The following is a 13205-nucleotide window of genomic DNA, read 5'->3' as shown; positions in this document are numbered from 1 at the left end:
CCCCGGGTACAACGCCAGAATCCTCGGATCGTACTATGGTGGCCTAGTACGTGGATTTTACGGTTTCTGTTGCCCAGTCTCGCTTAGCATACCGGCCAAACCTCTTGTCATTCTGCATTCCTCACGTTTACCACATCTCGCTGGGTTTACCTGGTGGAACAACAAGTCTCGATTAGTGGTCAGATTGTTAACTTTAGGTTTTCGAACACTTTATAAGTTCTTTACCAAAGTGCAGCAGTAATAAGTGCTAATTTTTTTTGTTATTTAAACATGCTTTTCACAAAAAATCGCTAAAAAACGAAAGTATTAGCTCCCAGATATGGCCTCAGCTTCGGATATTTATAATAAACAAAAGAGTAAGATTTGAAGCAATAGTGTGGCTGGGCTTTCATTTATCATAAATACAAATAAATCTATACACAATAATAACTTTATAATGCGAATATAAGAGATTTGTTAATGTATGCACTTAAAAACGAGGGTGATTATTTAATTGGAGACTGGAGGGTTGTGCAATGGGCATCATGTCATTGATTTACGAACTCACATAAAAATTCAATTCAGCCGTTTGGGGGTTTATTCATCGGCAATTCGTGTTCCGGTTAGAAAAGGCGTAATAGGACATGATCAATTTGGCGTTAATATGAATCATTTTACGAATAGAGTATCTTAAAATGTTTTTAGAAAGTGATTCTCCGATATTTTGTAAACTTTCTATCCCCATAACACCAGTTGCCCACCCATACCAAAGCTCATAAATCCACCCACATGAAAATTTAAAACCTATAAATTCATTTGTAAAATCACGTAGAATCCATCCAAAAATAAAGATAAAGGGGAATATTTTAAAACACAGGTCAACATTGACGTAATTGCGTTGGAATCAGAGTCAATACAAAACAGAAAGATTAATTGTAATTTCAAAATCATGAGAAATAGCCCAAGAGTAAATAGCCTAATGTTACAAGACTTTTTCACATCCATGCGTGCCTCAAAATCTTACATGCTTCAAACTAGGTACCATACCACAAATCAAACCCGTAATTAAATAAAATAATCTCACTGTGTGAATGGCAATGGAAATTTGAAGGAGAAACAATATTAAGCAATCTAAACTAAGCTAAGACTATTTAGTAAGGATGGAAGGAAAGAAACCACATGCGACACGCTTCTTTACTCCAACATTAAGTTAAAAATGAGATTTACAATTAGCCAACACAGAGCTTTGAATGGAATGGAGACAGAATGGAGGGGTGGTACAAAAATTGTTCTATCAAAATCAGCCCCACTCCCCCCCCAACCCCCCACCCCCCCCCTCCCCCCCCCCCCCCCCCCCCCCCCCCCCCATTCTCCCCCCCCCCCCGACACTCCCCCCCCCCCCTCTTCACCCCCCCCCCTAAAATAACTATAATTTAAATAGGAGACTCTTACCCGCAAGAATTCCTATAGCTCCTCCCCAGCAGCCAGCATAACCTGAAATTAATACAATATTAATTTAATATAATAAATATAACATTATATAAATCCTTATTAATTTTAAAGTTCGTTTCCGTGGAGTTAGTTGATTAAATTGCAGCGAATAATTTGACGATCCCATTACTATTTCTATTAGGAATATTCATATTATGGTTCGGTGGATGGAGGCTAGGCTGAGGATGATTGCAACATATTTGATATTTGGGGAATTCGAGATTTTCTTTACTTTTTTTTTTATTTGAAAATTCAATTAATTATTATATATATAAATCAAGCGTTACATTTCAGCCATGCAAAATTACAATGACATATTTTGATATACTAATTGATAAATGGAACTGCAATAAATTGCTTAATGTTTGGCCGGATGACAACTAACTAAAAGAGAAAAATAAACTTGATTACATAATAATTAATTCGCTGAACCAACACATAGCAAGAGCCACATTAACGTTGGGGCCGTCAAAAAAACTTTACAGGAAAACTTAAAGATCAATTCACAGTACAAGGATCAAAAGTTCTCAAAAATTATATCCTGTTTTTTCAAAAAATTAACACAGTAAAAATACCCAAAATGTCATCTGAATAAACTTGCCTTAGTAGTGAAGGGTAAAGGGTGTACCGTCGGCGGGGTTAGTCGAGCACGTGCTACTTCATACGCTCCAAATCTCACGGAGGTGTAAGTAGCCTGGCGGCGGTAATTATTACATATCATGGTTTATACACAATATTGTGGATTTGTAGATTAACGTATTAGTATCATCCCAAATAAAATACATAATCTATAAATAAAATATTTTCACATCTACAAATAAATACATTTTAAAGAGGTGTATACTGTAGCTAGTCCACACGGCACACCCTAGCACCATAATATGGAGAATCTCTTTCACTTCTAGATTAAAAGCTCTGAAATAATAAAATTAAAAAGCAGCTGCAGTGAGGAACAATTAATACCTGTCTTAGGACTGACGCTGAAAGACCACTGTATATCCCCATAATCCCGTTAGTTTTCAGAGTTTTCACAAGCACCCTGTGTACTGGATCTTTTCCTGGAGTTATTATTATCTGTAGATTTGTTAGTTATTATTTAATTTGTTAGTGCATATATATACATATATTTTAATTTACTGTTATTTCGATAGTACTTTATCGGTTAAAACTTAAATTGGCTTCATGGTTGATAGTGACACTGTTCTGCAGTGAAATTACACGAGTTACTCCAACTTGACTATATATAATCGTACAATTTGGTACTTTTAAAAGCATATTTAAGTTTTTGCACCGATACAAACTCACATAGACTTGACAGACAATCGAAGTTGTCATGAATAACCATGTCGAATACGTCGGTTAAGTTGATGTGCGTCATGTCTGTCAATTAATGTCGAGACAGGTATAGTATGTTAAACATCTGATTCAAGTTTTTGTAACCGAGATACAACTGCTATACAACGACCACGATTGCTGACCATTTCAAATGATTCGGTCAAGTAGGCGGACGTCACGGTTATGAATAATCGTAAAATCGAGCACGTTAAAAAGTACATTTAACTTGAATAAGGTTTTTTTACGGAGCAATTAGCAAAACTGCAACAAACTTAGAGTTTAACCGTGCCGTTAAATTTACTGTGACATACAATTGGGACATCACCAATGGAACCAATATTGGGGATATAAAGTGACCATCTCCATAATAATCTCCATATTTACCATTTTCCCATGGTCAATAAGATCATTTCATTAATTAAACAAGTTTCAAAGTATTACAATAGATATTTTTAGTCTCCTGGATTTTGACTTGGAAAAAAGGTAAAATAACCGAAAAAATAAAATAAATTGGGTATACCAGTAATATAAATGAGTAACATACCTTGTTGAGTCTGGAGGTGGACTTTAATAGTATCTAGCGGGTGAGTGAAGAGGACAGCCATACAAGCCCCCATCCCACCCAAATACCAGCGCTGCTGCTTCTTGCTAGCCGTCATCTCCACTACAATTATTTAACAAATCAAACAAAAACAAAAACCATCTCCACTACAATTATTTAACAAATCAGACAAACAACTTTACTTTATTAAAAAACAAACCATATCAAACTACAAAAAATAGCTTAAATCAAAAAAATATACGATATAGAGTAGAGGGATTGGAAGAGAGACTCAACTTGGTGATGGCAATACGTGCAGAAAGGAAGCGAGAAAGCACCGACTACGTGATGAGTGTAAGTTGTAATATTATAATTAAGAGAGAGCTCCCAGAGGAGAGAGGAGAGGAGGTGCTTGGCTGAGACTTGTTGCATATCATTATCATTAGGTCCCGTGTTATTATAATAGTTGGAGCTGTCACATCTAGTCTCTACTAAATAATCAGCTCACTTCTCATTACATGATACCTTTTAAGTTCTGATTACGATGTAACTGATAATGATAATTTTATGACTGATAATGATAATTATGACTGATAATAATAAGTTTCTCGAGTTAAGATAAGCTTGATGGGCCGATATTTCACGGCGTGGTGTTTGGCTTTAATTTCTTTTTAACATAATCGGATGTATAATTCGATTGTTATGCTCAAATTACCTAGCATGATAAATATAAATTGGCACAAATCCAACCGAAATAAATAAAACCGGCTATTTTATTAACTAACATGGAAATCATAATTATCAAAAACACATACTGCAATATAACATCTCAAAAGATCTCCATAAAACTGGATCGAGCAGAACTCGCAAACACACAACTGAACTTTAACATTTATTTTAGTTTAATTTATCTTTAGGAAGGGTCACAATAAGTTAATAAAAATTAAACAAAAGAGGCTTCGATATTCCTGGGATATGGTACTCTGCATTGTTCAGACAGCGTACAAGTACAGTACTATACACAGCTCAACAGGAAATTATAAACTATAGCAAAAGACAAAAATATTAAGAGTACCTAAGAACATTCCTAATTCGACAATCTAGCACCCAATATCACTGGACACTAGTATTGAAATGGGAGGGTCACCAAAAGCTATAGAACCTAAGTTCTTTCCTTATCAGCACTTGCATATTGTAAAACACAATATATACAAAACTATAATGTGCACAGTGCAGCGTGCTTTGATCTAATGGAATATCAAGGAAACGGGGTCAAATTTCCTTTCTAGATACTGATAACAGGACGCCCTATCTTATCTTGTCAGGCCCCAAAAATCGGCGTGCATACTATACAGTATGTGATTTGTGCAGCCTATAAATCAGAGTTTTAAAATGGGGCGGGGAGACGGAGCGTGAAAATGTTTTTAAATCAGAGATTCACATTCCGTTGTAACCAGGACCACCTCCACCTTCAGGCACCACCCAGTTGATATTCTGGGAGGGACACTTGATGTCACATGTCTTGCAATGCACGCAGTTACTTGCGTTTATCTGTAATCTGTATCCGTCACCAACATCTTCTGGCACGTATTCGTACACTCCCGCTGGACAGAACCTGAACGCAAGGAAACATATTGAACGGGGGATAACCATTAACCATCGAATTACTCTGTTGTTATTAAGAGAGGGGGCCCCGGGGGTTAAATTGGATGTTATTAGTCATCTGATATGATCTACCAGGGTTCTAGGGGCAGGAAATACGAGACTGACAAATGGTGATTGGTGCCCAGTATGACAAGTACAGGTGTACAATTCGGGTCAGGACATGTATACACTATACAGTGCAGTATACACTATACAGTGCAGTATACAATATACATGACCTGATAAGGTGGTTGGACGTAATCTTAGGGGCTCTCAATAACAGCAAGACTCAAACAAAAGCTAATTGCACATAATAAATTTGCTTCTGTTGTTGACAATATGTATTATGACAAATGAATATCCTGGAAATTTCTAGAGCAGAGAACATCTTTCTAGAACTTCTGTTGACGACCATAAATGCTATGATTTGACAAATGAATATCCTGGGCGTTTCTTGAAGTGTAAATCTAGAACGTTCGAGAGTTGTAAGCAAGATCTAAGCAGCATCTAATCAATCCAACGTCAATAATTGACAGGTGCAACTAGCGTGGAACCCAGTACCCGCCAAGGTACACAGTACACACTGTGTAGTGTGTACCTTGGCACAGTACACTACAGGATAAAGAGAACTATAGAGTGGTATACTGAGTAACCATAGTAACACGACACCTCATTACTCGTAACCACATCAACCTACGGTACACAAACTAAATTGGCATCGACCCAATATGTCATATGAGATGAAACTATATCACAACAATAGAACTATATATTTACCTTTCATAGCTTTAACATTTTAGGAAACATAATAATAACAAATCCCTCCTGTTAAACCAATATAATAAGTCACCTAAGTAACTACAAGTGCTTAGAAGAGAACTATACAATAGCATAAAATATAGCGATCTAACAGAATACCATAATTACGCTATGTATAATGTATGTGCGTTTATTGAACTATATTCGAGGGTACCACTGAGGATTCAGTGGGGAGACAGAACCCATACATTGAGGCCAGGTGTTCAATGTTAGCTCCCGATACGCAGCGAATACTACACACTGCAAATTACACTGTGTGGTTATACAAGTTTGCACAATTATACCATCTAATTATACCATCTGAGAAGGATCTAGAAATGCTGATGATGGCCACAAGGAAAGTGTCGTGTCTACATGAATTCACAAAAATCAAACCCTCACACTGATACGAACAAGGATACGAACATAAAAATTCCACTGATTTACGCATATTGTGCACATTTGTGTCGAAGAACAATTTATCCACATATTTTTAAAGTATCTACTTCCTTAGACTTAAACTTGTAGCATCTTGAAGGGATATGGGATATGCCGTATTTGTGTGATCAGCGGAACAGCCGTATAATCTAATTTCAAACAAATAGCGGGCTTCTTTCAAGATGGATATGAAGACTATTACTCTTCAGCATTTTATGTAGTTACATTAAACAGTGTACCAAAAGCTGGTCCACAAACAAACAAACAAACACTAGTCACTACGCAATATACTGTCGTGTAAACTTTTAATACTAGGCTGTAAAGTGTACACATCTAGTACAAGGCACAACCAATACATTTCTTCAAACAGTACATTTCTTGAAACAAAGCGGCTGAATTTGATCTGATATTACATGACCGCGAAATTTTGAATATGATGCGAAAATCATATTTATTGTTTATTGATATGCACGTGCTCTGTGGTGAGTGGTGACCGTGTCAACATCAAAACACAAATTAAACAAGATAATAACTTTTGAAAACAGTTCTGAAACGTAAACCTTAAACCATGGGTTATAATCGAGTGTTTTCAGTATTGAGAGGATAACACAGGATTAAAAAACACCACACATGAAAGTGCTAATCCTTCATCATCATATTTCACATTTTCTAGAATCCTTTGTACTAGAATTTGCTGGCTTCGTATAGTTTCCAACTGTCGGAAATTGAATGTCTATTTCTGTACAAAAATTCTAGAAAATAACGGAGATTTTTCCATGGCACTTTTATTTTACTTCTTGTAGGGGCGGGGGGGGGGATTCCAGTAAGAACTGTCTGGAGCTGTCTCATTATGTCTATCTATTAGCCTACAATTTCTGTACAAAGCTTCTAGATATTCTCAGCTGATTATTCTTTTCCACTATTTGTTGCTTTTACACTACAAGTATCCTAAAAGCTCGCAATTCTCATTTTATTTCGAAGAAAGTACAAACCTTTGTTCGGGTCCGTCAAACAGACCCAAGTTCCTTTCCACAGGAACAGAGTCATCTTTGAGAGTGAGATGAGCGGGCTGGTCACCCTCGTGGTTAGTACCGGACAGTGCCACCGAGGACAGCAGATCAAACGTCAGCTTGTTATCTGGGAAATTTAGATTATAAACTAGAGCTAACTTCAAGGTAGCAGGCCAAGATAGTTGATAATCAGGTTTTGAGCCCCAAGTTATATCTACATAGTTCCGTTCTGGAAGATATACAGTTGAACTCCGGTTCCACCCCTTTATATCAATGCCGGTTCTCCTGATAGTGAGCATTTCATTCTCTCCAGTATCCATGACCTGTTCATTCTAATAAAACTCCTAACCTGGTTTAGGGTATCCTGTTCATTCTAATAAAACTCCTAACCTGGTTTAGGGTATCCTGTTCATTCTAACAAAACTCCTAACCTGGTTTAGGGTATCCTGTTCATTCTAATAAAACTCCTAACCTGGTTTAGGGTATCCTGTTCATTCTAACAAAACTCCTAACCTGGTTTAGGGTATCCTGTTCATTCTAATAAAACTCCTAACCTGGTTTAGGGTATCCTGTTCATTCTAATAAAACTTCTAACCTGGTTTAGGGTATTCAATGACTTTGCTCTGTTCAGCAGGGAGTAGAGAGTCACTGTCAGCTCCGTGATGTTTCAGAGTCCAGGGCTCTTTTCCTCCAAGTACCACGTAGAACAATCCCGTGTACAACATTCCTGGCGGTAATTAATTGATTTTAATTGATAATTATTATGCAACATATGCATTATGCAATTAATGCAATGTACATAAACATTCTGTATCATATTATGCTTTTTGAGATTCAATTAATGGTGTTCCGGGTTCTATTCAGTTTATATTCAGTTGAAGTTGCTTTAAAGTTTAAAAGTATTCAATCTACACACCTCCCCATAGACCAGCCTTTGTACAGAAAGAAGGTCTTACATTCCGGCAAGCGTACAGCTCCTCCCACACGTGGCTGTTCATTAGCGCTTCTTTGTAAGTTTCTAAAACCTCACCTGAATAAAAGTGGGGGTTTAAACTTTGATGTGAGAGGGTCCACTTTTTATGGTAGTTAAACTTTGGTAGAGAGAGTTAATTAACAATAATTTAATAGAAGTAGGAGAGAAGGCTTTTATAGTAGTTAAACTTTGACAGACGTCAGGAGTTAATTAAGAACAATTTAATAGAAGGGGACAGTAGACTTCTATACTTATTATAGTGTTTAACCTTTGATAGAAGCAAGAAGTTAATAACGGAGATTGTTCCGTGTAATACACATTTTTGTTTTTACTTCCACTTCAAGAGGACTTGAAAATTGATTTTTATTAATTGATTCGAGGTATCCATCAAGAATTCCATTTAATTTCGTGGTTGACAGGTGGTTTGTAGTGACGTGATAAAGCAAATATACGTGACAGGCAGGTCCTTTGATTAATGAAATGAAATGACACTCAGTATTGAATGTGTCAAAAGGGAAAAATTCAGACTTCTACTTTCGACCGGATGCGTTACTCGCGCAATAAACAATACCTTTCTCCATGGAGAGGTGACCGTTCACTATACTGTCGAAGGTGGCATCAGCAGCGATAATGCCGGATCTCATGGCCGTGTGAGTCCCTTTTATCTTGGGAACGTTTAAAAACCCAGGACTGCAGCCCATCATCAGTCCACCTGAACACAGGGTCGTTGGGGGAATTGTAATTGTAATCGGTTATTGGCATATAATCGTTAGGTAATCGGTAATTGATAATTGTGAAGGCGGAACACATGCTCTAACATTTGGTAAAGTGTAAATAATATTTGTAATAACCCGTAAAGTGTAAATACTATAATTCTAGTAACCTGGGAACACTATTTCTGGAAGAGACTGGTATCCTCCTTCATTGAGAGCCCGCGCCCCGTACATAATCCTCTCACCACCATCAAGATGTGCAGCTATCTTAGGGTGCGTCTTCCACCTCTGAAAATTCAAATTTAAGATGTTAACCCTAATTTTGCTATTTTCGTTTTGTGACAGTCTGGCGGAAATTGGACAGTTTTTGGTTATTTATTGTACTTTATATAGCCTTATCTTCATAATATAGAAAGCCCGTGGTAACAGGGATGAAGCTAGTAGTTTTCTATTTCTTTGGCAGTCAGTTTTTATCACATCAAATAAGGACTGATGAGCGTTTTGAATGTCTATCAAGCTATCGAAGAGTTAGCGTTATATATTATGATATGATACAACCATGAAGTGGCAACTTCCCCGATGGAAATCATCTAACTGGTAAAGCGCCGCTTTCAATTACCACTCAAGCAGCTCTCTGACAGCTACTTTAATGTCAATAGTTGGATATTACCGAAAATCTTTATTGAGCACCTTATAATATATATTTATTTTAATATGAGCAGTATAATATAAAATATACCCAAGGCTGAGTGGTTGATTTCGAGTTCAACTTTTCCATTTCGCGCCTCAGGTAACATTAAATCAATATACAATACCTGTCACAATATAATTTGAATTTGTCACTAATTTAAATGTGACACCGGGGAAGCAATAGCGTAATAGGGAGTCACAGGGCTCGACAAAATAATGGAAATTAATATTAGAAAACCATAATATGCAGCAATTCCGAACATGTCACGTGATCAGCATACCTGCATTTCTTTAAAAGGGGACAAGTAGGTGTTCTTGTAATCAAGTGCGGTGACAAAACCACAAGCCACCAGAGGACCATCGTTAATATGGTAGAGAAAACTTCCTGACAGAGAAGTGAGAGGTTAGCACATTACTTACTGATCGAGCTTAATATCATATTAAAGTCATTATTGTAACGGTATATTAGAACCAGACAGAAACAAAGTGTCAAGGGCCTGAACGGAACCCCTATATAAGTTATTTTAGACTAAATTATTAGACTGAATAGTGAATATAAAATAAACTTCTAAGCCCGCCAATTTGGTAGCTTATTAACCAAAATTAACTTATTGACTAGTATATATTCAGTAATATTAACTTATTAATTAATGTTAACTTATTAAATTATTAACCTTTTAACTTATTTATTAACTTATAAATCAAAGCGACTTGGGTTACAAGCCGTCTTTTAGTTCTAGCAGCACGTCAAGTCGTGCTTTTGCTGACGACCTAACTCTGATGTCTCCCAGGCTGGAAAAGATGAAGAAGCTAATAGATGTGATGGAAAGATTTCTTACTTGGTCAAGGAAAATGAAAGCCAAGCCGAGTAAATGCGTATCCCTGGGGATGAAGGTTATAGATGGAAGGTATGTGTCCTATGACCCTGAAATTTTCATAGATGGAGCTCAAATCCAGTTTATTGGAAATACACCGATGAAGTTTCTTGGCCATTGGATATATGTGGATCTGGGCCTCAAAGATACCAAGAAGCTGATAGAAGACAAACTGATTACACTGTTTCAGGCAGTGGACGGATCAGGCCTTAATGGAGTGATGAAATGCTGGATTTACAACAACCTCCTAACCAGCAAGCTCTCCTGGGACCTGATGATCTACAATCTCCCGGTTAGTTTTGTCAAAGATCTTGAAGCAATATATACGAAGTATCTGAAGAAATGGCTAGGTGTAACAAAGACAATTACTGTCAGTGTGCTTTACAGAAATAAGGATTGCTTTGGATTGAATCTTAAAAGACTATCGGACTTATACAAGTTCCTTCAGGTGTCCAAAGGTTACTCTCTAAAGAACAGCAAGGATCCTAAAGTTAAGGAGGTCTACGAGCACAGGGCCAAGAAACAAGAAGGGAGCAGTCGGTGGGGTTACACTAATGAGCTGAGTGCTAGAGAAAGAGATCTCTACTTCAGAGAGTTAGTAGGGGTAACAGTGCAAGGCAGGATGGGCTTGGGATCCAAGAGGAGTGTAGCCAGTGAAAAGGAAAAACTGAAAGAACTGGTATCCCACATCTCAGAGCAGGATATCCTGTTGACACTGGTAGACAAGGGAGTTCAAGGACAATTCTTAACATGGGAAAACACCATGCAGCTAGACCTAGGTTGGAACAACCTTATTTACAACTACAAGATGAGCCCTGCTCTTCTTAAGTTCCACCTCAATGCAACCCATGACGTTGCAAATACTCCAGCAAACATGAGCCTGTGGAACTATGCTGACACAGGACACTGTCCACTTTGCGGATGGAGACACTGCAACATTAAGCACATTTTGGTAGCTTGCAACTTCTCGCTGAACAACAAACGATACAATTGGAGGCATGACAACGTGCTGCGGGTCATTGCGAAATCACTACTGGATCAAATCGAGAAGTTCAACAACAAAGATTTTAAACTTGAAGTTCAGGACTGGACAGGCTTCAAGTCATCTAGCAGCTGTTACCAAAAACCGAAGACGAAGATGAAAAGAGAGAGCCCTTTTGAGAAAGACCAAGATTGGCAGATTATCTGGGACGAAGATAACCTCCCAGCACAGTTCCCCCAGCACATCTACGGAACTGCAGAACGTCCCGATATTGTAGTCTGGTCTGATAAAGGAAAGGTGGTCATATTAGTAGAGTTGACAGTTGGTGACGAGAGTAACTTTAGTGACCAAGTAGAACGTAAACAAGCACGTTACAACAGAGAGCTTATTCCTGGGCTGCATGGCAGTGGGTGGAAAGCTCAGCTTTTTACGGTAGAGGTTGGGTGTAGAGGCTTCTGGCATCATACCTTACCAGCCCTACTAAACTACTTTGGTGTTACAAAGAGAGTAAAGAAAGCAGTGTTCCAAGAGGCGGCTTTGGTTGCTCTCAGATGTTCCTATGCAATCTGGTTAGCAAGAGAAAACAAGAAGTGGAGTCCCTGCTACAACATCGCACAAAGACCCACTGTTCTACCATCAACTGAGTGAGCTGAGTGTTGGGCCCTTAAAACATTGTTTAAAGCCACACCTGGAATCTCAAGTACCAGGATCAGTGATGGAAGCTAAGCAGATACATAGATGGAGTTGCTATCGAAAGATATAGAACTCAGGTATCCAACATCGTACCTTGATTATATTGTAGTATTTTCTCATATTAACTTATTAACAAGAATTAATTTATAAACTAAGTTTAACACCCACCCCCGTACGTTGTGTGCTCCATGGGCCAGCCCACCGTGTGTACTGCTAATCCCGGCTCGTGGTTCTCTTCTGGAACCTCCCACAACTGCAATATTGTTACACGTGACTATATTGTAACACGTGACTATATTGTTACACGTGACTATATTGTTACACGTGACTATATTGTAACACGTGACTATATTGTAACACGTCACCATATATATTATAATATGTGATTGTCGTCTATTTGTGAGATGACACGGTGTCAAATTCAAACTTCAACTTAGAAGAAAACAATAAAAGAGCAGCGGTACTGACTTACCTCCTTGATTCCAATTGCATATGTCATGGGCTGGCAGTTCTTCCTGAGTTCAAACTTATCAAACAGTTGTTTTGAGAGGTGACCATGGCAACCCTCCGCAAACATGGTCATCTTGGCGTGTATCTCCATACCTCGTTCAAAGGTATCCTGTGGACAGAACAGTGTTGGGAATGTAGCGACAGTCAAACGTTAACTTTGGTTAATTAAAATCGAATGCTCTAACAGGGAAACCACGATTAAACTCCACAGAGCTGTGGTCTTCTTTAAATTCCTTCAAACCTCTTCACTTGTCATCACTTTTATAAAATACCAGCTGTGATTGTGCAATACAGGTAACCAACCGGATGAATTTCTTGGTATGTATATTAAGTATGTTCATCATGCTGCAGTGCGACAGTCCCCATAATATATCATTTAATTCTCGAAGACTAATTGGAGTTATATCATTATATCTTCATCAAACTTAAATATCAAGAATATTGCTGTATTTCGTAAGATTTCATTGCTGATTAATGATTATGCACTTTCAGTCATTAGATTTAAACTTTAAAGTCATAATTACGCTTGAAAG

General features: G+C 37.8%; 2 protein-coding genes across 2 annotated transcripts; both read right to left on the bottom strand.

Moving 5' to 3' along the window:
- Nucleotides 1–1443: 1443 nt before the first annotated feature.
- On the bottom strand, nt 1444–3475 carry LOC134818712 (mitochondrial dicarboxylate carrier-like). The gene is made up of 4 exons (XM_063828354.1): nt 3350–3475; nt 2434–2528; nt 2099–2164; nt 1444–1473 (listed from the first exon to the last, which is right to left on the bottom strand). The coding sequence occupies exons 1-4, from the start codon at nt 3462–3464 to the stop codon at nt 1444–1446; spliced, it is 306 nt and encodes a 101-aa protein (XP_063684424.1). The 5' UTR covers nt 3465–3475.
- Nucleotides 3476–4117: 642 nt separating this feature from the next.
- On the bottom strand, nt 4118–12782 carry LOC134818934 (electron transfer flavoprotein-ubiquinone oxidoreductase, mitochondrial-like). Its single transcript, XM_063828660.1, has 9 exons — nt 12635–12782; nt 12331–12415; nt 9894–9997; nt 9093–9210; nt 8781–8921; nt 8153–8266; nt 7832–7963; nt 7219–7363; nt 4118–4961 (listed from the first exon to the last, which is right to left on the bottom strand). Exons 1-9 carry the CDS (start codon nt 12761–12763, stop codon nt 4784–4786), a joined length of 1146 nt encoding a protein of 381 aa, XP_063684730.1. The 5' UTR covers nt 12764–12782; the 3' UTR covers nt 4118–4783.
- Nucleotides 12783–13205: the final 423 nt, after the last annotated feature.

The sequence above is a fragment of the Bolinopsis microptera genome, chromosome 7 (genome assembly GCF_026151205.1).
Source record: "Bolinopsis microptera isolate Bmic1 chromosome 7, MBARI_Bmic_1.0, whole genome shotgun sequence".
NCBI classification, from domain to species: domain Eukaryota; kingdom Metazoa; phylum Ctenophora; class Tentaculata; order Lobata; family Bolinopsidae; genus Bolinopsis; species Bolinopsis microptera.
Note: the sequence above shows the minus strand (reverse complement) of the source record. Positions and strands in the feature narration are given on the sequence as shown.